The sequence below is a fragment of the Hyperoodon ampullatus genome (genome assembly GCF_949752795.1).
Source record: "Hyperoodon ampullatus genome assembly, chromosome: 16".
Taxonomy (NCBI): Eukaryota; Metazoa; Chordata; class Mammalia; order Artiodactyla; family Ziphiidae; genus Hyperoodon; species Hyperoodon ampullatus.
The window spans coordinates 66,364,638-66,386,968 of record NC_136929.1 but is presented as its reverse complement, the minus strand read 5'-3'; the positions used below and the strand labels follow the sequence as shown (position 1 = coordinate 66,386,968).

Below are 22,331 nucleotides of genomic sequence, written 5' to 3'. Positions count from 1 at the left end.
TTTCTGAGGTCTGCCTGTACACTGTTAGCACTGAATTAATATGAATACTTCCCTCCCTTTAGATTCTGTTCAATAATACAGTCATCAGTGTGCTCATCATCTATCATTAAGATGAGATTTCTGGTAATGAGAGTTCAATTTCAGCCCACTTTCTGGGGTAACACTATTTAAATGCCAGTGGCCAGCCATGTCTTTCAAGCAGACAGCACCAAAGGATTCAGGGTGTGATCTTCCAGCTACGCTCCATCCCCTGGTTACGGCAGTGCCTGCACAGAAGGCCCAGGGTGAGCAGGACACACAGGCGGGCCCATGCACACTACAGCCGGCCGCACAGGGCGGTGGGCGGAGCTCACCTCTCACAGCTTCATCCAAGGGAGCCCCGGAGGCAGGAACAGAGTACATGTTCAAGCGCTTATTAGCCAGGAATCTGATCCCTCTCACAGGTGAATAAGTGCTTGTCAACACACTGTTTTCTCTTAAAGAAACAAAACATTCTTTAGGCATTTCTCAGGGAAGATGATATGAACATTGCTGAGTTGAACTGCTCTTCTTACATTCAAGTTCTAAAAAGCACAGACAGAGCCTACGCTCTGGATTAAATATAAGAACAAACTGTAGAAGAGGACTCACGATGGTTCTTTAGGATATGGAGGAATGGTTTACTTTTCCTTTAGAGTTTTTCTTGGTGTACACATTCTAATCAATTTAAATAAGGAAGCATTCATTTGGCACGTCACCTGTTAAACTAGAAATGTCTTTAAGGACTCCCATCTGAAAATGGGGCTGGACTGCCCTGGTGACAGAGGAATGCTAGAATCTATCGCGTCCTGACTGCATTGTCAATCACCACAGGCACTACTCGTAAAGCCCCATTTTAAGAAACAACAAAAGAAGAAAGAGTGGGTCAAACAATGAAAGGATCATGGGCCTGAGAATATTACATATTTTATCACTGTAATTAAATGATACACATCAGCAATGGGAAAAGTTTACTGATTCTTTTTTTTTAATAGATCTTTATTGGAATATAATTGCTTCACAATACCGTGTTAGTTTCTGTTGCACAACAAAGTGAATCAGCCATGTGCATACATATGTCCCCATAACCCCTCCCTCTTGAGCCTCCCTCCCACCCTCTCTATCCCACCCCTCTAGGTCATCACAAAGCACCGAGCTGATCTCCCTGTGCTATGCAGCTGCTTCCCACCAGCCAACTATTTTACATTCGGTAGTGTATATACGTCGATGCTACTCTCACTTTGCCCCAGCTTCGCCCTCCCAGCCCACGTCATCAAGTCCATTCTCTATGTCTACCTCCTGCCCTGCAACTAGGTTCATCAGTACCATTTAGTTCTCATTATGGGTGGGTTCAGTGCCTGTCTCATTTCTAGCATTAGTACCAGTGGAAAATAACAAGGCCACCTCAGATTCACAAGATTCAGATGATCATACCTTTGTGCCATAATCGTGCCTGGGGCGGATAGCTGGATGGGCATTTGTTGTATCTTACAAAACCTGCTATTGCTCTGAAGTAATTCTGTAATCTAAGAAATGAAGAGAGAAAGAGATTGAGATCTACTTAGATAGCTCTAGCTATAGATTTTTTTCGTATATACACACACACACACACACATTTCTAACTATAAAAAATAAAAGAAATAAAACTGTAGCATTAAAGCACTGTCTGCGAGAATAAAATTCAAGGGCTTGAGAGTCGACTACCTGGCCCATGACGGCTAGAGGGATTCTGTCCCGGACATACTTCATGTAGTCAACTGTTGCCTCGAGAATGGAAGCTGCATCATTCTTTCTCCCCTTCACATATGGCAACAGGGTACGCAGCTGCTCACAGCAATACTTGATTCGTTCTCTGAGCAGAGAAGTGTAATAAATAAGGAAAAATTAGTCTGTTTTCTTCCTTGTGCACAAGGACAACCAATCCCTCCTCTCGGTTTGTTTATAAAGGAACCGGCCCCTGCCTTTCTAGTCTCCGTTTTAGAGGAGGGCCATGTCCCCACAAGCCAGCAGTCTCCACAGCCCCTGGAATCACAGCTTTCTGGGGCACGGCTCACACTGCTGTCGAGTACAGTGTCTGTGCTGATGGCAGCCCAGCTCACTCTTCCCCGTGAGTGTGCAGGAGGCCCAGACGCTGAGGACGCCAGAGAACACCCCTGCTGCCTATGGAAACCTACAGGCACGCATCCCTCAGAGGAGAGGATCACACACCATACACATAAAACCTTTTGTGATTCACACTAGAAGCCTGGAAGGCAAAGAGTACTCAGGATATTCATGTCACTCTGACCTGGACCACATCTCCAATGATACACAATTAGCAACTTAGAATACATGGGCTTCACCTGTGTTCTGAGCCAAAGGAAAAGCAGAAGCCTGCTTCCTTTACATGAGGTAGGTAGATGGACAGAACAAATAAACCAATATGCAAATGAGAACGTCATCCAGGCTCATATCAGAAAGAAACTAACCTAAGTCTTTCACAGTTCTGAAGGGAAATACATAGGAAATGTAACTCTAAATTGATCTCAGCCTTTGTGACCTTCAGTTACCCGTGTGTTCAGTTAATAAGCATTCTTAAGCATGTTTTGCTCTGAATACTGTCTTTACATGTATGGGCTCAAAGGGTGGCTCTGCCCATTACTAGCTGGGACCTCTGGCAAGTTACTAAACCTCTCTGAACCTTAGAATGACAAAAATAAATGGATTTTTTTAAAAATCCACTTTGTCACATAGCCAGTGAATAACTCAAATATTCCAGATCAGTGGGTGGTATTTTAATTGGGCTTTGAGGAGCTTTGGAGATTCTGTGGAGATGTCTCAGGCATCACTCTGTAAAAGGGATAGAAGAGTCAACAATTTGACATGTGTATGATGGGCTCTGAAACTTCATATACCCTTCCACATGGTACTTTCACTTACAAGGATCTCAAACACAGAACAAACTTCCTGTAAAATGACATCCATTAGTCTATCAGTAAAACAGGAAAAACAATTTAAACACACAAAATAAGTGGATGCTTAAGTAAGCTCAGTAGAATACTATCTGGCAGTGGAAATATGTTATAAAGCTTACTGGGGAAAAAATAGGATATTTCTATAGGAGACAAGTATAAGATATAGGACAGCATGTAAAATATGATCATAGCCATTAAGGAAAAAATAAGGCAAAAAAAAAAAAGACAAAGCAAAAGCGTCAAGTAATCTGGATAGTTGGGCTATAGAAAATATTATTTCTTCCTTTAATTTTCTACATTTTCCAAATATCTTTGTGGGGCATATATCATTTTTATAATGAAAGGTCATATTAAACATTTTTCCAACATTCATTAGGAAAATGTTCAAACATACAGGAAGATCGACAGAATTAAGATTTCATAATTCTGAAAAGTTGAAAGAATTAAGAATTTGTACAGGGAACACTTATATACCCACTACCTAGAGTCTATGGTGAACACTTACTGTCTATGCTTTGTCATATATGAATCATCCCACTGGCCATATACATCAACCTATTTTATTGCACTGAAGCATTTCAAAGTAAGTTGTAGACTTCAGTACACTAAACCCCTAAACATATAGCTACAGTTCAAATTATTTTATTTTCGGGTAAAAGTTACATAAAATAAAATGCACCAATCTTAAGGGTACAATTCTACGAGTTTTGACAAACGTACAAAACTGTGTGACACAAACTACCTAATCAACATTCTCATAACCCCAGAAAGTTCCTTATGTTCCATCTTGGTCAGTCTCATCCCCCATAAGAGGCAACCACATTTCTGATATTTTTCTGTCTCACATTACTCGTCTCTCCTTAAACTACGTATAAATCAAATCTCACAGCACGTGTCCTTTTATGTAAGGTTTCTTTCACTTGCATAATGTTTTTGAGATTTATCCATGGGGCTGCTTTTTTCCTTTTTATTGAGTAATAGTATTCCATAGTATAAATATGCCACAGCTTATTTATCCATTCTCTTATCGATCTGCACTTTGGCTGTTTCTTATTTTTATCATTATGAATAAAACTGCAAGATCTTCTGTACATCTTTTTGTGAACGTATGTTTTTATTTCTCTTAGGTAAATGTCTAGGAATAGAATTGAAGGGTTATTTTACAAATTTAGAAGAAACTAGCAGAACTTTCCCCCAAACAGTACCAATTTACCCTCCCACCATCAATGTATGAGAATTCCTGTTGTTCCACATCTTGGATAGCATTTAATACTGTCAGTTTTAATTTTAAAGTATTGGCTTTTCAGAGGTATATGTGGTAGTATCTCATGCTTTAATTTGCATTTCCATGACAACAAAGTATGTTGAGCATTTTTTCTGCTGCTTATTGGGCTTGTGTATTACCTTCCTTTGTGAAGTGTCTGTTTGAATACTTTACCTCCATTTTAATTGGACTGTAGTTCTCTCTATTATTGAACTTTAAGAGTTCTTTGTATATCCTAATATCAGTATTTTGTCAATATATTTGTTTTGCAAATATTTTCTCCCAGTCTGTAGTCTGCCTATTTATTTTCTTAGTGATGTCTTACGAAAGAAAAAGCTGTAAATTTTGATGATCTAATTCATCTACTCTTTCTGTTATAGTTATTGCTTTCTGTGTCATAAGGTACAGCCGCCCACCCTCAGCTAGCGAAAACATTCTCCTATGCTTTCTTCTAGAACTGTAGTGTTCAGTACAGTAGCCATAAGCCACGAGTCTATTTAAATATGAATTAGTTAAAAATTAAACAAAAATTTGAATTCATTTCCTAAGTCGCAATACCCACATTTCAAATACTCAATAATATGACTAGCAGCTACCTTACTGGACAGCAGATATAGGCCATTTCTAACACTGCAGAAAGTTCTACTGAACAGTCCTATTCTAGAAGCTTTATAGTTTTAGCTTTATACGATAGCCCTGTCTATACTTCATGTTGAATTAATTTTTATATGGTATGAGGAAGGGGTCAAGTTTCATTGTTTTTTCATATGGATATCCTGTTGTTCCAGCACCATTTATAGAAAAGACTTTTGTTTCCCAAGTTGTTTGCCCTGGTGATTTGTTGAAAATCAAGTGACTGCAATGTGTGGGCTATTGTGTTTTATTATCTACTGGTCAACCTTCATGTTAGTAAAATGCTGATTAATGTAGCTGTATGCTAAATCCTGAAGTCAGATAGCTTAAGTGCTCCAACTTTGTTGTACTTTTTCAGGATTGCTTTATTCTAAGTCCTTTTATATTCACAGTCCTTTCCACAGTTTTGAATTAGACTGTCAATTTTTACCCAAAAAAGTCTATTTGAATTATTGTTTAGATTTAAATAAAGTTATATTTCAATTTAGCGAGAGCTGACATCTTTTTTCTTTTTTTTCAGTAAATTTAATTATTTTATTTATTTTTTGGCTGCATTGGGCCTTTGCTGCACACAGGCTTTCTCTAGTTTCGGCAAGCAGGGGCTAATCTTTGTTGCCATGCACGTGCTTCTCATTGTGGTGGCTTCCCTTGCTGTGGAGCATGGGCTCTAGGCCTGCAGGCTCAGTAGCTGTGGCTTGCGGGCTCTACAGCACAGGCTCAGTAGTTGTGGTGCACGGGCTTAGTTGCTCCACGGCATGCAGGATCTCCCTGGACCAGGGATCAGACCTGTCCCATGCATTGTCAGGCAGATTCTTAACCACTGCGCCACCAGGGAATTCCCAAGAACTGACATCTTAATAATATAAATCTTTTAATTCATAATTATGTATAATGCATGATTTAGTTTTTCTTTAGTTTATCACTGCAATATTTTGAGTGACCTCTGTACAGATATTATGTCTTTTATATATTTTTGTTCCTAAGTATTCTAAGGCTTTTTAACTCTATTTTCAATATAAGTATTATTTTTCATTTTCCAATTGTTCACTGCTAATATAGAAAAATACAATTGATTTTTGTACACTGACCTTATGTCCTATGACCTTGCTATATTCATCTTTTGGTTCTAGTAGTTATTTTGTAGGTATCTTAGGACTTTATACATAAACAATCATGCCATCTATAAATAAGAGAGTTTTGTTTCTTTCTTTCTAAGAATAGGCAACCTTACTTTGTTCCAGATCTTTTTAAGGAACAAATGGTCAAAATCTCATCATTAAATACAATGTTAGCTATAGGTTTTTCATAGATGCCCTTTAGCAGATTCAGGAAATTCTCTTCCATACCTATTTTGCTGGAAGGTTGGTTTTTTATTTGTCTTTTAATCTTATGTTGTCAAATAAGTTTTCAGAATCTGTTAATCTATTGTTTTCTCCTTCATTGTGTTTAATGTGGTGAATTATATCGATTGATTTTTGAATGTTACATCAGCTTTGCTTTTCTAGGATAAACCCAGTGTGGTCATGACACATTATACCTTTATCTATTACTTCATTCAATTTGTTAAAATTATGTTAAGTATTTTTATGTCTCTGTTCATGAGAGATACTGGTCTGTAATTTTCTTTTTTTATAATATCTTTATCAGGTTTAGGGTTATGTTGGCATCATGAAATGGGTTAGGAACTGTTCTCCCTCCATTTTCTGTAAAATTAAGACTGGTATTACCTCTTCTTTAGATTTTTCACAGAATTCATCAGTAAAACCATCTGAGTTTGGCGTTTTCTCTTTGGTACTTTTCTGCTTTTTAGTAAGTTCAATTTCTTTAGTATAGAGGGCTATTCAGGTCTTCTGCTTCATCTAGTATCAATTTTGGTAAATTGTGTTTTTCAAAAATTTGTCCATTTCACCTAAGTTGTTGAACTTATTGGCATAAAATTATTTAAAATATACCCTTTTATATTATATGTTTATTGGATATGTAGAGGTAATTCCTCTTTCATTCATGATATTGGTAAAATGTTTTCTCTCTCTCCTCACCTGCCCGCCTCCCTCCCCTTTCTGTTTACTTTGGATTTACTTCATTTTACTTTTTCTAGCCCCTTAAAATGGACCCTTAGGTCATTGATTTTTAGATCTTTTGCCTTTCCTAATATAAGCATTTAAAGCCCTAGTGTTGGGACATCCCTGGCAATCCAGTGGTTAAGACTTTGACTCCCAAAGCAGGGGGTGCGGGTTCAATCCCTGGTCGGAGAACTAAGACCCCACATGCCTTGCAGCCGAAAAACCAAACATAAGACAGAAGCAATATTGTAACAAAATCAATAAAGACTTTAAAAAAATAAAGCCATTAATGTTTGCCATAAGCTTTGCTTTAACTGCATCTCACAGATTTTGAAATATTCTGTTATCATAATCATCCAATTTGCAATATTTTCTAATTTTTCTTGTGATTATTTTCTTTTACCCATGGATTATTTAGGAGTGTGTTCTTAAATTTCCAGATATTTGAGGTTTTTCTTTATATCAAATTCTTACTGGCTTCTAATTTAACTTAATTGTAGTCAAGGAACATACTCCTTGTGAATTCAACTTTTTAAAATGTATTGAAATGTACTATACCCCCCCGACATACAGTTTATCTAAGTGAATGTACCATATGCCTTTGAAAAGAATGGGTATTCCGCTGCCGTGCTGGGTATGGTGTGTTACAAACATCTACCAGATCAAGCTGGTTAACAGGGCTCACACCTTCTATATATGACAGATTTTTGGTGTCCAGCTGTTGTATCAATTGCTGAGAGAGGGATGTGAAATCTCCAACAATGCTTGTCAATATGTCCCTTTAATTTTGTGAATATTTGCTTCAAATACAATATCTGTCCCTTTAATTTTGTGAATTTTTACTTCAAATACATAATCACTCGCTACTTGTGATTATTATATCATTCTAATAAGTTGAACATTTTAAATACCAAAAGTATGTATTTATCTGACAGGCCTGGAATGATTATGTCTGCTGCTAAGGTTTTCACTACAGGTGCAAAAGCAAAGTGTTCTTGTACTTTCTGTCTGATTGTGGCAGTCAAGATGAATGGAAGAGTACAGGAGAAAAACATGGTAATACAGAGAAAAACATAGAGAATTTTTGCAACTCATAAATAACTTTGTAGACAGTGAAGAGCCTGTTTTACTCCACCTCCAAAAAAAACCCCTAAAATTTGAGTTAAAAGAACCAACAGTTACAGATATTTTAATCTGATATTGTCATCTAATTTTAGACTAAAAGAAGACACAGTTTGTTAATCCCAAACTCCTAAGTTATCTCTCCCCCTCTCCACTATCCCCTTTGGTAACCATAAGTTTGTTTTCTAAGCCTGTGAGTCTATTTCTGATTTGTAAATAAGTTCATTTGTATCATTATTTTAGATTCCACATATAAGTAATATCATATCTGTCTTTATCTGATTTACTTCACTTTATATGATAATCTCTAGGACCATCCATGCTGCTGCAAATGGCATTATTTCACTCTTTTTTATAGCTGAGTAATATTCCACCACACACACACACACACACACACACACACACACACACACACACACACCACATCTTCTTTATCCATTCATCTTTATTGTGTTTAATGTGGTGAATTATACTATGAAAATTTAGGTTGCTTGCATGTCTTGGCTATTGTATATAGTGCTGCTACGAACACTGGCGTGCATGTATATTTTCAGAGTAGAGTTTTCTCCAGATATATGCCCAGGAATGGGATTGCTGGAACCTCCACACTGTTCTCCATAGTGGCTGCACCAACTTACATTCCCACCAACAGTGTAAGAGGGTTTCTTTTTTCACCACGCCCTCTCCAGCATTTATTGTTTATAAACTTTTTAATGACGGCCACTCTGACTGGTGTGAGGTGATACCTCATTGTAGTTTTGATCTGCATTTCTCTAATAATTAGGGATGTTGAGCATCTTTTCATGTGCCCGCTGGCCATCTGTTATGTCTTCTTTGGAGAAATGTCTATTTAGATCTTCTGTCCAGTTTTTGATTGGGTTGTTTGTTTTTTTGATATTAAGCTGTATGAGCTGTTTGTATATTTTGGAAACTAACCCCTTGTCAGTAGCATCATCTGCAAATATTTTCTCTCAGTCCATAGGTGGTCTATTCATTTTGTATATGGTTTCCTTTGCTGTGCAAAAGCTTTTAAGTTTAATTAGGTCCCATTTGTTTATTTTTGGTTTTATTTCCATTACTCTAGGAGACGGATCCCAAAAAACTAATGCTGCAATTTACTAAAAACTAATGCTGTGATTTATGTGATTTACAAAGAGTGTTCGGCCTATGTTCTCCTCTAGGAGTTTTGTAGTATCCAGTCTTACATTTAGGCCTTTAAACCATTTTGAGTTTATTTTTGTATACGGTGTTAGAGAACCTTTTTGAAGGATGTTAATGTTGGCTCAGAAAAGTAGGATACCCAGCTCAGGGGCCCCATAGGGTCCTGCTGTTTTCTTTTTCCTTTGTGTATGGAAGCAGCAATAGGCAACAACAGGCAAAATGTGTTTTGTTTTTGTCATCTACCATAGAAGCCAGCTTGGTTATGACCCAGTCCAAATAAATCAGGGAAAGAACCAGCTAAAAGTGATTCTAAGAGGCTGAATGGCATTTAAAGCCAAAGGTCTTGGTCCAAACTACATCCTTGGTCTCTCCTCTGTACAAATGTGTCTCAAGCAATCAAGAACTCACAGAGAGAGGTCTCTTGGCCACATATGACTTAAGACCCTCTGAGAACTTCCTATTCTACCTTCCTTAAATTTCTAAGACTTGACCAGCTCTGGAAAAGCCTTCATTTGTGAGAAACTACAGCAAAACTCACTTTCACTTCAAGTGAGTGACATCCTGAAAATGATTAAACCACCACGATTTTGGACTCACAGATACACAAACAAAATGAGGGTATCTCACTGCAAAGTATACACCTTACCAAGATAAAGACATATTTATATATTTAAAACATGTGTAATGAAAGGGATTTCATCAAGAATATTAGAATTAGCCAATTTTTATTAATCTGTTCTAATAAAAAAAACAGAGATGGTAGAGTTGTTTTAAAAAGAAATTCCCAAATGCAAATATTCAAAGCTATCAGCTGGGATCATTATTTCCTCAACATTAGCAAATATGTTACCTATGCTGCTTAAAAACAAAAAAGAGCAAAACAAAGCAAAAAAGGCAAAACCATAAGTAAAGCAGCTGATTGGGAGGAGGAGGAGAAAAAGGAAGAGAAATAGACTAGAAGCATCTATTTTATGATTCACAGGCATAATCAGAAGGGTTAAGAAAAGGAAATGGTATAAAGTAATAAGGGACGGATTGTTACTTTCTGGTATCTCCCAAGCAAATCTCTAAGTGGAGGGGTCAGTTCCTGGTTACAGCTTTTCTTTCTGGGAAACAAAGATTTCTAGCCCTTTAAATAATGCAACAGGGGAGGACACCCCCCAAGCCATCTTTGTGGTCCTCTAGACTAGTGGTTGTCAGATTTTAGTTTTCATCAACCACTAAAATTAAAAAAGAAAAACAACACAGAACTTTGGGGGACCAATAAAGGATTGCCAACATTCGATTCGGACGTGAAAAATAATGAAAGAAAGGTACCATCTCCCAATAACATTTTGTTGTAACCATTTACTAATATCACCATGATTTTAACATCAAATAAAGTATGGAAAACACAATCTTAGAATATGTTATATAAAATATAGCTTTAAAAATACTCATTGCACTGTATTTTTCTCACTTCACTGCAGATTAGTGAACTCTATAGGATAGCCTGGCCAGCAGGCCCTAAGTCTCCTCTTGGCTAAAGCAGCAGACATGAGTGAAGGCCTTTTGGACCAGACTAGCCCATCTACCAGCCCACATCATCAAGCCCCAAACCACACCACTTTCCCACTAATCTTCAGCAGACGATGGAGGCCATTCGGCAGAACTTGATCAACTTCCTCCTCCTTTCTGGCCCCATCAAAAGACTCATCTTTTCCCTCTTGCATCATATATGTATAGGTATGGCTGATTCACTTTGTTATAAAGCAGAAACTAACACACCATTGTAAAGCAATTATACTCCAATAAAGATGTTAAAAAAAAAAAAAGTCCAGCCCAGGCACCAGCTGGGAGAACACAAACACTCCAGAAGGGGGCGGCTGGGGAAGGCAGAGAACACAGGGCACGAGAAAAACAAACAAACAAAAAGACTCATCTTTGTCCACACTTAGCTTTAACCCCGTCTCTCCATTTTCAGTAGAAGAGGTGCTCTTCCACCTGGTTCTAGATGCCAAAGCCTTCTGCCTCCTCAGGGATGTAAATCCATCGCCAGGGCCCCTCACTGCCTGAAGGGAACTAAAATTCTTTGACGTTCCTCCCATTGAGAGGTGGGGTCTATATACCCTTCCCTTAGGCCCGGGTAGGCTCTGTGACTGCTCTGACCAAGAGCACATGGTAGAAGTGGCACTGGGCCAGTTTCTGGTCCCAGGCCGTGTGAGAGCGCAGCTTCTTCTTCCTGCCCCCTGGAATACTCTCTCTAGGAGCCCTGGGCTGCCATGGAAGAAGTCTGACAACCCTGAGACTAGCAGGCTGGGGAGCCCCGGCTGCGTTCAGCCTTTCAGCCATCCCTGCAAAGGCCCCAGACCCGCCTGACTAGACCATCCTCCAGCTGAATGCTACCAAGTAACCCCAGTTAATGTCACATAGGCAGAAGAATTGCCTAGCTGAGTCCTGCTCAAACTGCTAACCCATAAAACCATGTATCAAGCCAATAAACTTCAGTTTCATTTTTTAAGCAGCCACAGATAACCAAAACATGAGTATCTTTAAGACCCCTGTCTCTCTTCCAGCTGTCTTCTTTTGGAAGATAAATATGAACATATTCAAGTCTGGCCCAGCCTTATCAGAATTTCTCATTTTCCCCTAAATTCCCTTTTATAGACCACACACCCTCCTTTTCTCCTTCCTTTCATCTGCATTCCCACCTTTCATTCTCCATCTTTCTGCAATGGCACTTCTTCCCTAACCATGCCCAGGGAATTATTTTTGCCAAGGTCAGTGACATTTAGGTTTTGCTAAACACAGTCAACTGTCAGTTCTTCCCTTACTTAATCTCTGTGTCATGCGATATTCCTGAACACTCCCTCCTTTAGGAAACTCTCTCCTCCCCTGTTCTCCTCAATACCACTCCCTCCTGGTCTTCTTCTTATCTTCCTAGAAACTCTTTTTCCCCTGATCTCTTCTTGGCTGCCTGGACCTTAAATATTGAGGTTTTCCCCAAGGTCCTCTTCCCCACTCGTCTCTTCCCTACACGCTTTTCAAAGTCATTATATCCATCCTGCATCCACCGCTTCAAATAGCTGCTGTATCCTGATAGTTCTCAAATCCCTGTTTCTAGCCTGGATCTTCTCTAGAACCTAAGGGCCAATCCCTTACTGGGAAGCTCCACATAAACTCAGCAAGAGCAAAACTCACCTCCCACTCCCAGCCTGCATTCCACTGTACCTCCCAGTCAGTCGACGGCTCCACCACCAACTTGGAAGTTACACCTGACTTCTCCTTCAGCCACATTCACGCTGATTCTACCTCTTTCATATACTTAGAATTGGCTCACTTCTCACTATCCCATTTCTAACACCACAGTTCAGGATTTCATCATTTCTTATTACAGACTCCCCTGGCCTCCAGATTCAATTCACCCCCTAACATCCTGCTCAAGTGTTCATTCTAAGGTACAGATCTTATCATATCACACCTTTGCTAAAATCCTTTAGTGCAGGATGAACAGGTCAGGATGAAATTCAGATTCCTTAACAGGACATACCCAGCCCTTACCTACTACCTCTCATCTCTTGCCCCTTCCCACTCGCACCCTTATGGCCAACTCTATGAAAATACCTGCAGTTCCACAAATTCACTGTACTTTCTTACACTGCCGGCCTCTGTACCTGCTACTCCTGCCATATGAAACATCCTTCACTGATTTCTAAACCAAACTAAACCAATTTTTGTTTAAAGCTCAATTTAGCTATCGTCTTCTCAAGAAAGCCTTTCTGCCTCCTCATTCTGTCTTAGGTAACTTTCCTAGTGTCCTACTGCGTGTTCTTTTCTATCATGATATTTATTAAAACATAATTTCCTATTTAAGAGCCTATTTAGAAGTCTGTCTAAGCACTAGACTAAGACCTGCTTGAAGGCAACAATTTATTTTTTACCTCAGTTCTCGAATCATATTCTGGCATATTAGACACTCACAGCTACTTGCTGAATGACTAAATGAATGATGAGTAGCGCGTATCGCAGGGACCAGTTCCAGATCTTCCCCAGCTGCCAGATTTACTAGTTTCACACCGACTTTTGACAGTATTATAAAAAATTATGAAATTCATGGAAGCAATTTCTTCCTACAAAGGAATGATGCTAAAAAGGGGGCTGTATCAAAATTCACCTTCTCAGTTTTTCCTTGCTTGAGTGAGGAAGATAAATCTTTCTGTTTTTCTCGAAATTTGACAACGGAGCCTTTAATTCAAGCCCAATGTCATTTCTTAGAGATTCAGAGCTAGAAACAAGAGAAAATCATACCATATATTTAAGAGGAAAATTGTCAGGCAATTGTAAACAATAAGCACCAATACACTAATCAAAAGATGCTTCTCTAAGTCCCTAGCTTTATACAAAGGTGCAGTAAATATCAAAGCATCTTACCTTATGTATTTGGCACAGAATAGTTTATTTCAAAAGAATTTATTGTCAAGGTCATCATAAATTCAATGACTGATCAAGATTCTAAAATATACTGATAAAGAATAACAGATACAAGCAGGACTAAAATATTCTAACCTGAGTATGAGTATTCCAAATTACATGACTGTATCTAAAGGTACATTACAGGAAAAGCACGAAGGATTAGAGGGCCAAGATACACTACTGCAGCTTGATCAGCAACCGGCAGGTTCCCTCCATGTAAAAAAATTGTCATTTAATGGACATTTTCTGGCTCTACCATTTTTCTAGAACTTCTCCAGGCATTTTCACTGATCTGATTTAAAAAAAAAAAATTTTCCCTAAAAAACTTACAAACCAATATTATCTCCTTTATCACAAGGGACATAACTTGATTTGAAAATTGACTTTTATTTATAGTAGTAGGATTCTGAGGAAGAGCAAAGATACAAGATGAGTAGGGCTCAAAAAGCAGTTGTAAGTAATACAAGAAAATCACAAGGCCTTCCAAAACCCTTCCCAACCCCATATCCCAGAAAAAAGTTTAATACGGTAAATTTCTTTGAGGTTGAAATGCTAAATAAGATAAAGAAAGCTGTTGCTATCTCTGTACTACTTAAGTAAGTACATCTTTGGTTTAACCATGCTTATTGGTTGCCAAGTCTCTTCCCTGTTCAAAATAGTTGACGGTCACATTCTACAAATTCTGGAAGTGACTAACTCAAAATTCTCACCATCATCATCCATGTTCTCAACACTTCTGTGCATTCTTTATAGCCCTATGCTCCATTTAAAATCTCCTTGGAAATCAGCTTCAAGTGAAACAAAGAAATTCACTAAAATAGAATTTTTATAAGCATACAGTGTTAGAATTGAAGGGTTTGAATGACCCCCAGTTCAATGCAGGTTTAAATGCTAGTTCTAATAACTCAAAGAGACAGAGACAGAGAGACCATCTTTAAGGGTTATGTTCAGTAATTGGTGGGGTAGTTCATGAGTTCAAAAAAGACATTAGGGAGAAGCTTATTGGCAGATGGATAACAGCTAAGGATTCCATTGTTTTAAAAGTTTGAACATCACTGCTTTTATTTAACCCAGTCTCTACTTTAACATGCCCAGTGATGGGTAACTTACTACCTTACAATTCAACCTGCTCCCCTGTGGTTATGAAGTGCTTCCTTATATTTAGTTGGATACTTCTCTAACGTGTCCCCACAGTGCCAGCTCAGGATTCTGAAATATAGTACAGGTTGCATCCCTCTTCCACAAAATAGCTACTTTCTTTTGCATCACCCCAGCACTTAAGCTGCTGTGGCACAATCAATAAGTCCTCCAGAAATGTTTTTTAATGAAATGTACACAGTAAAAATTGCTACTACGAAAAAGTGAAAAAAACTAACCAAGCAAACAGATCAGTAGAAAAACATCTCAGGTGTTCACTGCAGGACTTCTGCAGGGGCAATTCAGGTTCTTCAGGCTTCACAGAAATTTCATTCTTAACTGCAAGTTTTAAAAGAGGAACCATTTCAATTATAAAATCACTGGTGGGGATGATGTTTATCACACATATAAACCCTAATCAAAAATAGCTGTCATATTTCACTCATTACATTTTACAAAGCAGTATTTTTAAAATAAAAAGCAATTTTTATAGATTTCAATCTGTGAAGCATGAAACTACCCAGGTGAGAAAGCAAAATTGAAACACTACATACAAGTTACTCCACAGCATCCTCTTTCAACCAGATTCTACTAACTTTGTGCTAGGTGTGCTTAAAAATGCATTCAACTGAGTTTACTTATTATTTACAGGTAAATGTCAGAGACAGAAAATGCGTATGAGTCTTCAGTAAGTAGCTGCATTGTCAAAGCATCTGATGGTTGTGTTGTTTTTTGGTTTGGGGTTTTTTCGGGGTTTTTTTGCTTTTTGTTGTTGTTGTTGTTGTTGTTTTTGTTTGTTTGTTTTGCAGCTGCTCATCCTAAGAGCAGAGCTGAGATGACTGGATGAGACATGGTTAGGCCCAATAAGAAGGGTGCTAGACAGGTGGTGATGAGCGGCTGCTCTATTTCCACTGAGAAACAAAATGAGAAGAGGCTGCAAAAGGACTCTGGTCCCAGACAGTTACACATTTCATTTCCAGGAAGAACTCTGACACCTGCAGGGGATGGGAGCCATTGGAATGTTACAAAACAGACTCACTCATCTTGCTTAGACACTGAAGAAGAACATTCAAAAAAAAGGAGGGGTGTACTGATCTTGTATCATCTGGAGTATGAGCTTATCCATGATAATCCTGAAAGCGTCTTTCAGGTCCATTTTAAGAAAAATACGTTAATTTTAAAAGATTTCCTACTAGTAACCCGGGTCTAGAAAAATCATAAATAGTCACTGACAAACAATGATTCCAGTAGAATTTAATTTCAGAAATTGGAGTCTGTCCTTTTACAAACCAAACTGAAGCAATTTAATTATCTTAAGTGTTTAGATGCTGGCAATACACATAATACAATACAGGTGAAGAGTTTAGAAATGCGAGGTCTCATTGAAGCACTGACACTAATTATCTGTGTCTAAAAATCTAAAATAGAAAGGATAACCACTCTGTTAACTTAAAGAAGTGAAATAATTTATATGCAAGTGTTTTGCAAAGCACGAAGACTCAAGGTTACTGGCTCTGGCTCTTAGACAATCACACAGCACAAAGCATGAATAATTCCATTCAAATGACTAAGAAGCTAGGCTACCAAAAAAGAAACCCCAAAAAACAAAAAAAAACCTGTGCTTAACCACAACACTGCATTTGTCCCTTGTGCACATTTTAAACCTTTGAGGACAAGCTTTTTCTTCACAGGTATAGAACGTATGTTTCCCTTTATTTTATTCACACTTGTTTTCTTCAGACTATGTTTAACAAGGATTACATGTTCCTTATAGTATACAGCATACAGTTAATCCTTAACAAATAAAAGGCATAAGTGGAAAACCAACTTAAAAATGTATAAATACAATTTTTGTAGAATCTTAGTTAGAATTTTTCTAACCCTTGGAAACCTGCTTTTCACTCACCAGTATTTGAGAAACATGTTTTCCAGTATTTTATCACAACACTCATTTTTTCCACTGTCAGTGGTTCAGTTAAAGTAATATCAGCTCCGTGACCTGAAATACAACCTAAGAATCTTTGTATTAAATATTGACCTCATGATTTCTATTTGGGGAAAAAGCAGATAATATATCCAACAGGCACATACCTTTCAAGTTCTCTGGGATTATGAAAACAAAGAGCAAATGTGTATTTTTTTTCTTGCCAGATCTGAAAGGGAAAAAAACAGTTTAAAATGAAGCAAAATCATCGTTCAAAAAATTGGGATTCAAACATTTAGCTCATTAGGAACGAACTACAGTAGAGTGACTTTCTTTATTTCATTAGAATTTAAAATGGTGGCATTAATATGGAAGTTTAGTGACAGTACCATCTCAAATCAGTGAGGGAAAAGATGGACTTTTTTTTTTTTTTACAGTTCATAAAAGAAGAGATTGTGTTTTTATTTCTTGCAGTCGCACGAAGAGGCTTCTGATGTGTGTGGCTGGGGTGGACAGTACAATTACAGATGATTTGAAAAATACGAGGGAGGGGAACATTCTTCCGAAACTGACACTTGCTCTGTTTGAAGCTTTATTTATAATAGATGCTTTAGCTTCTCTATTTCCTTTAAATGGGCAAGAAAATCCAAAATTTGAGTCTTCAGTCAAACATACCCCTGGCTTCTCTGAGCAGGAGTGCAGTCTGTTAATAAGAACAGTCTTTTTATGGTTCATTTCTATGGCAACCACAAGTGCCTGACTCTCCACAACTGGGGAAGGGGTAAGTGAGAGAATAAGTGACTTTTTAAAAATAAACTTTAATTTTAGAATAATTTTGTATCTACAGGAAAAATATTAACATAGTAGAGTTCCCATATATCCCAAACACAATTTCCCGTACCGCTAACATCTTACATTAGTTTGGAATAATTCCAAATATTCCAAATTAATGAGCCAATATCGATACATTATTATTAATTTAAGTTCATTCTTTATTCTGATTTCCTCAGTTTTTCTTAATGTACTTTATTTTTCTATGCCAGGATCCAATCCAGGATCCTACATTACATTCAGTCATTATATCTCCCTTAGGCTACTCTACATTGTGACACTTTTGCTGACTTTGTTTCTGATGATCTTGACAGTTTTGAGAATACTGCTCAGGTATTACGTAGAATGTAAGACGGACCACTTTTGTTCTTGCTTTAAATGAGCCAAAATCTTATCCAGATTCTTGATCTAACCACCAGTTTCAAGAAATTTAAGGAAAAGAGAAATATTTTTTTAAATGCTATGGGGATGAAATCAGAATGTGGGAAATTTTATAAAACAAATGACCCGGGCTTTCCTGGTGGCACAGTGGTTAAGAATCCACCCGCCAATGCAGGGGACATGGGTTCAAGCCCTGGTCTGGGAAGATCCCACATGCCGCGGAGCAACCAAGCCCATGCGTCACAACTACTGAGCCTGCGCTCTAGAGCCCACGAGCCACAACTACTGAGCCCATGTGCCACAATTACTGAAGCTCTCACGCCTAGAGCCCGTGATCTGCAGCATGAGAAGCCACTGCAATGAGAAGCCCACGCACTGCAACGAAGAGTAGCCCCCGCTCGCCGCAACTAGAGAAAGCCCGTGCGCAGCAATGAAGACCCAATGCAGCCATAAATAAATAAATAAATAAATTTATTTTAAAATATATATATAACTCAGAATATTTACTAAGTTAATTACGTCAAACAAGTATCAATAGGATAGTGCTAAAATGGGACAATCACCCAACTGAGCTCTATTCAGGCTTGTGTTCTATGAATTCTGAAAGAAAATTTGGGCTAGAAGAGAAGAGAGGAAAGAACACGGTCTCTATGAGGAAATGAGAAGCTCAGGCAGAAGTACTGCCGTCAAAACAGGCACGAGCAGGAGGCAGGATGGGATCCGACAGGCAGACTGAAGTGGCAGTAAGGAAGGCCCCTTAGCACACGGTGGGGTGTGGACCGTGCAAGTGCGGAGGAGAGAATGCCGCCTGTGTGCCACAGTGTCCACAGTGTGAACCTTTCCCATCTATTTTGTAAGGGATGAAAAAGCGTGGGGTATAACAGGGGTATGAATAATGGGATGAGGTGGGAGGGACAAACAGACTGAACAGATAGAAACATATTGGGTAGTTCAGTCCAGCTTTTGAAATAAAAAATACTTTGTGGATTCACAAAAACAACAAGTTATCGTAAGTTAAAATATTCTAGAATTAGAGAATCTTTAAACAAAACAGATTCTTTGCTTTTGGAAATAATCCTGTGTCTATTTTTTTTAAATTGATCTTACTGACAGGAAAATAGGTTAGATTTGAATATATGGATTTTTATACCCCGAAGACTTTCAAATTTCAAGCTTCACATCAGACAGAGTTGGAATTCCTGGACTTTTGTCATTAGCACAGAATCGATCACCAACCCAAACACTTCCTCTGTCAGTGAAGCCCTAATTGTGCAGGAACCCCAGCAATCAATAGAGTTCCCAGAATCCAACACTCTGGTCCAGAGCTCAGCTTCTCATTCACATGCTGTACAAACTAATAAGCTAACAGAGTTTCCAGTTTCCAGGATCACCAAAAAAGGTCCTCTTTCCAATGAATGAATGTTCCTTAAAACTAAGCAACCCCAAAACACAACAAAAATCTCCTTTCTCCACCCCAACTAATACCACTTCTTTCATATACCAAAACTAAATTGCAGGTTCTGAGGCCTTAGAAGCACCTTCTCAATTGAGGTCTCCAGAGTTTTAAAAATCTGCAGTTTGCTGGGGGGCAATTTATTTATCCTCCTGTTTCATGGCACACACTGTTTAAATGACATGATGGTGGACATATATACACTACCAAATGTAAGGTAGATAGCTAGTGGGAAGCAGCGGCATAGCACAGGGATATCAGCTCGGTGCTTTGTGACCATCTGGGGGTGTGGGATAGGGAGGGTGGGAGGGAGGGAGATGCAAGAGGGAAGAGATATGGGGATATGTATATGTATAACTGATTCACTTTGTTATAAAGTAGAAACTAACACACCATTGTAAAGCAATTATACTCCAATAAAGATGTTTAAAAATAAATAAATAAATGACATGACATGACATGATGGATCCTGAGACTACACTCCACATACGAGATTGGATATTGATGTTCTAGTGTCCACTCCTAGTCTATGCCCAGTACTCTCTGGAACTGGAGGCTGCCATAAGCTCAAACTGCAGCAGTGGCCATTCCCAGCCTTGTCCCCATCCCTAAGTCCGGTAGCTGGAAAAAAAAATCATATAAAAGTGTTTTGAACTGAATTGTACACTCTGATGATCAAAGAACCTCAGGAAAGATCTGGCTGGCCGCTGAGATCTGTCATCTAATAGGAGGACCAAAATGTTCTTATAAGTCCCTATGAAGCCGGGGGAAATCTCTAAAGGCACTTCCTTTATAGCCACAGGGACGTCAAAGGACAAAAGCCAGTGTCATTTTTGGGTTGCATCCTTCTTGAGTACGGTTATCCACTGTGCAACCTGTGGGCCCAAAGCAGCCAGATTAACTTGGTGTGGTCTATTTGGGACTTGTAACAAATAATATCCTTTATTAATTACTTAATGAATTAAAACAACCATTTTCTGTGAGAAAATTAAGAGTTTTACTGTAAATATGAAAACACCAAGTTCACTTGCTACTAACAGGGCACCTGTGATAAAATGCAGTGAAGTTCTGAGTTGATTCTGGTCAATAGTGAAGGTTGGTGTCCCCCATCCCCACTATGCTTTTTGTCAGGAGAGTTTCTGCTGTGGCCCTTCTAAGTCAGGTTCACCACATGACATGATGCTAGAAACAATAAACATCTAGAATGTTCCTCAGTTCCTATTTATAGAATAATGTTTTTAGTAAAACTACTTAGATGTTTTGTTGTTATAGTGTTTATGTCAAGTATTCAGGTCATGCAAACTGGCTGATCAGATTTACTGAGTAGCACTGTCAAGTCAAGGATGTTCTGGATTTGGGGACATAGCAGGACAACTTGTTAGATCCTTGTGGCTCACAAGATTGGGTTTTCTTGGTGACATAATAAGTTAACTGATCAGACAACCGAATCTACATGGGAAAAAATAAAATCAGATTCAAACTTGATTTGCCGACTGAGCAGATGGAACCACGTTCTGCGTTCCTTTCCTATCACTGCACTGCTCTGAGCTCACGAGAATCACAGGGTTTGAGGAACTGCAGAGACAGTTCATGGACCAGAAAATCGCAATGGCAAACAGGATCCATACACTGTGGATGAGTTTGAAACATACTCTAATGTTCTGTACTGGCCTTTGTAAGGTAGTGCCAGGATGCATCTGAATTACCAAGTATCTACACTTTGAATGTGGTTCAGTTTTGAGAACTGAGCCGAAAGAAGGGTCAAATACTCCTGAAATTCTGGAACCAAGCACATGAATCCTGAGACCATTTTAAAATATTTTACCACTGGGTGGTGTCTGAGTTCATCTGGCTCAATAAAAATGTGTTCATGAAATGAAATCAAATTAGGGAGTACTACCAGGAATGTCAACTTATAAGTGAGATGTGCCGTAATTCTTGAGGATGTCAGGCTATAAAGTACCATTATTTTTACAAATGATTAAAACTGATTAATGATTAGCTCCAAGCTAAAACCACAGTTCTTCTATAAGAATAAATTTTAAAATCTTTTTAAGGAGCCTGCTTGCATTTTATCCTAAAAGAAGCTTAGTATGATAGCTGACACACTATACTTCATTCTTAGTTTCAGTAAAAATCCGTATGTCTTACAGATATACATAGATTTGTGATCATGTGCTCTGATACTGAAAATCAGCGTGGACCACTTTTATTGTATAGTGAGTTCTTCACTCACTGGCAGGGCATAAAAAGGGCCCAGAGAGGATTAAGGTAAATGCTTGTATATTTTCCTGAACCTATCCAGATTCTGAGATATAACAAAACAACAACAAAGCTCTAAGGGGGAAAAAAGTCTAAAATACAGCATTAAAAAGCTAAGCCAAAACTCTTCATATTGGCTTAGTCATTAAATATTAGCCAAAACTCAAAAGATAGAGTGCTGTAGGAAAGATAAAGGTTTAAATGCCTTATAAATAGGGCAAGATGTTCATGAGACTCATTATCCTAAGAAAAACTATAGCCTCAAAATATAAATATGCTCCATAAGGGTTTAAATAATTCATAAGTCATCAACTCATAACAATTCTGAGGGCAAGAAAGGGAATTTCAGAGACATTTCTAGCCTCTAAGTCCAGTATCAGGAAAGGCAAAGCTTCCACAAAGAAAGCTCCGTCTCTTTTTCAGAGAGGAACGCGAAAGCTAGAACTCATGGTCTGCCCTAGAACAGCAGGGTCGCCCACCCACACCTAGAGCAAAGCACTGAATACCTGCTATTAGTCAAGACGTATACCGGATATTGGGACTAGCATAATGAGACCAAAAAAGAAAACCAGGTGTATTCCACAAATTATTCTCTTTTTCTTTTCAAAGAAATGCTTTTACAGCAAAACAACAGAATTACCATATGCCTGTCTGTACATTTATTTCCTTCATCAAC

At 38.3% G+C, this 22,331-nt stretch overlaps 1 protein-coding gene across 1 annotated transcript in view; it reads right to left on the bottom strand.

The window, feature by feature from the left end:
* The window catches only part of SOHLH2 (spermatogenesis and oogenesis specific basic helix-loop-helix 2), a gene marked incomplete at both ends in the record, with an annotated part of 40,352 nt that overhangs the window by 5,294 nt on the left and 12,727 nt on the right, over nucleotides 1-22,331 (bottom strand). Inside the window, 7 exons of the mRNA XM_079722108.1 lie at nucleotides 354-475; nucleotides 1,453-1,544; nucleotides 1,723-1,870; nucleotides 13,369-13,479; nucleotides 15,044-15,143; nucleotides 16,711-16,815; nucleotides 16,896-16,957. Coding sequence (XP_079578234.1) covers nucleotides 354-475; nucleotides 1,453-1,544; nucleotides 1,723-1,870; nucleotides 13,369-13,479; nucleotides 15,044-15,143; nucleotides 16,711-16,815; nucleotides 16,896-16,957 — 740 coding nt within the window. The remainder of the gene's footprint in view (nucleotides 1-353; nucleotides 476-1,452; nucleotides 1,545-1,722; nucleotides 1,871-13,368; nucleotides 13,480-15,043; nucleotides 15,144-16,710; nucleotides 16,816-16,895; nucleotides 16,958-22,331) is intronic.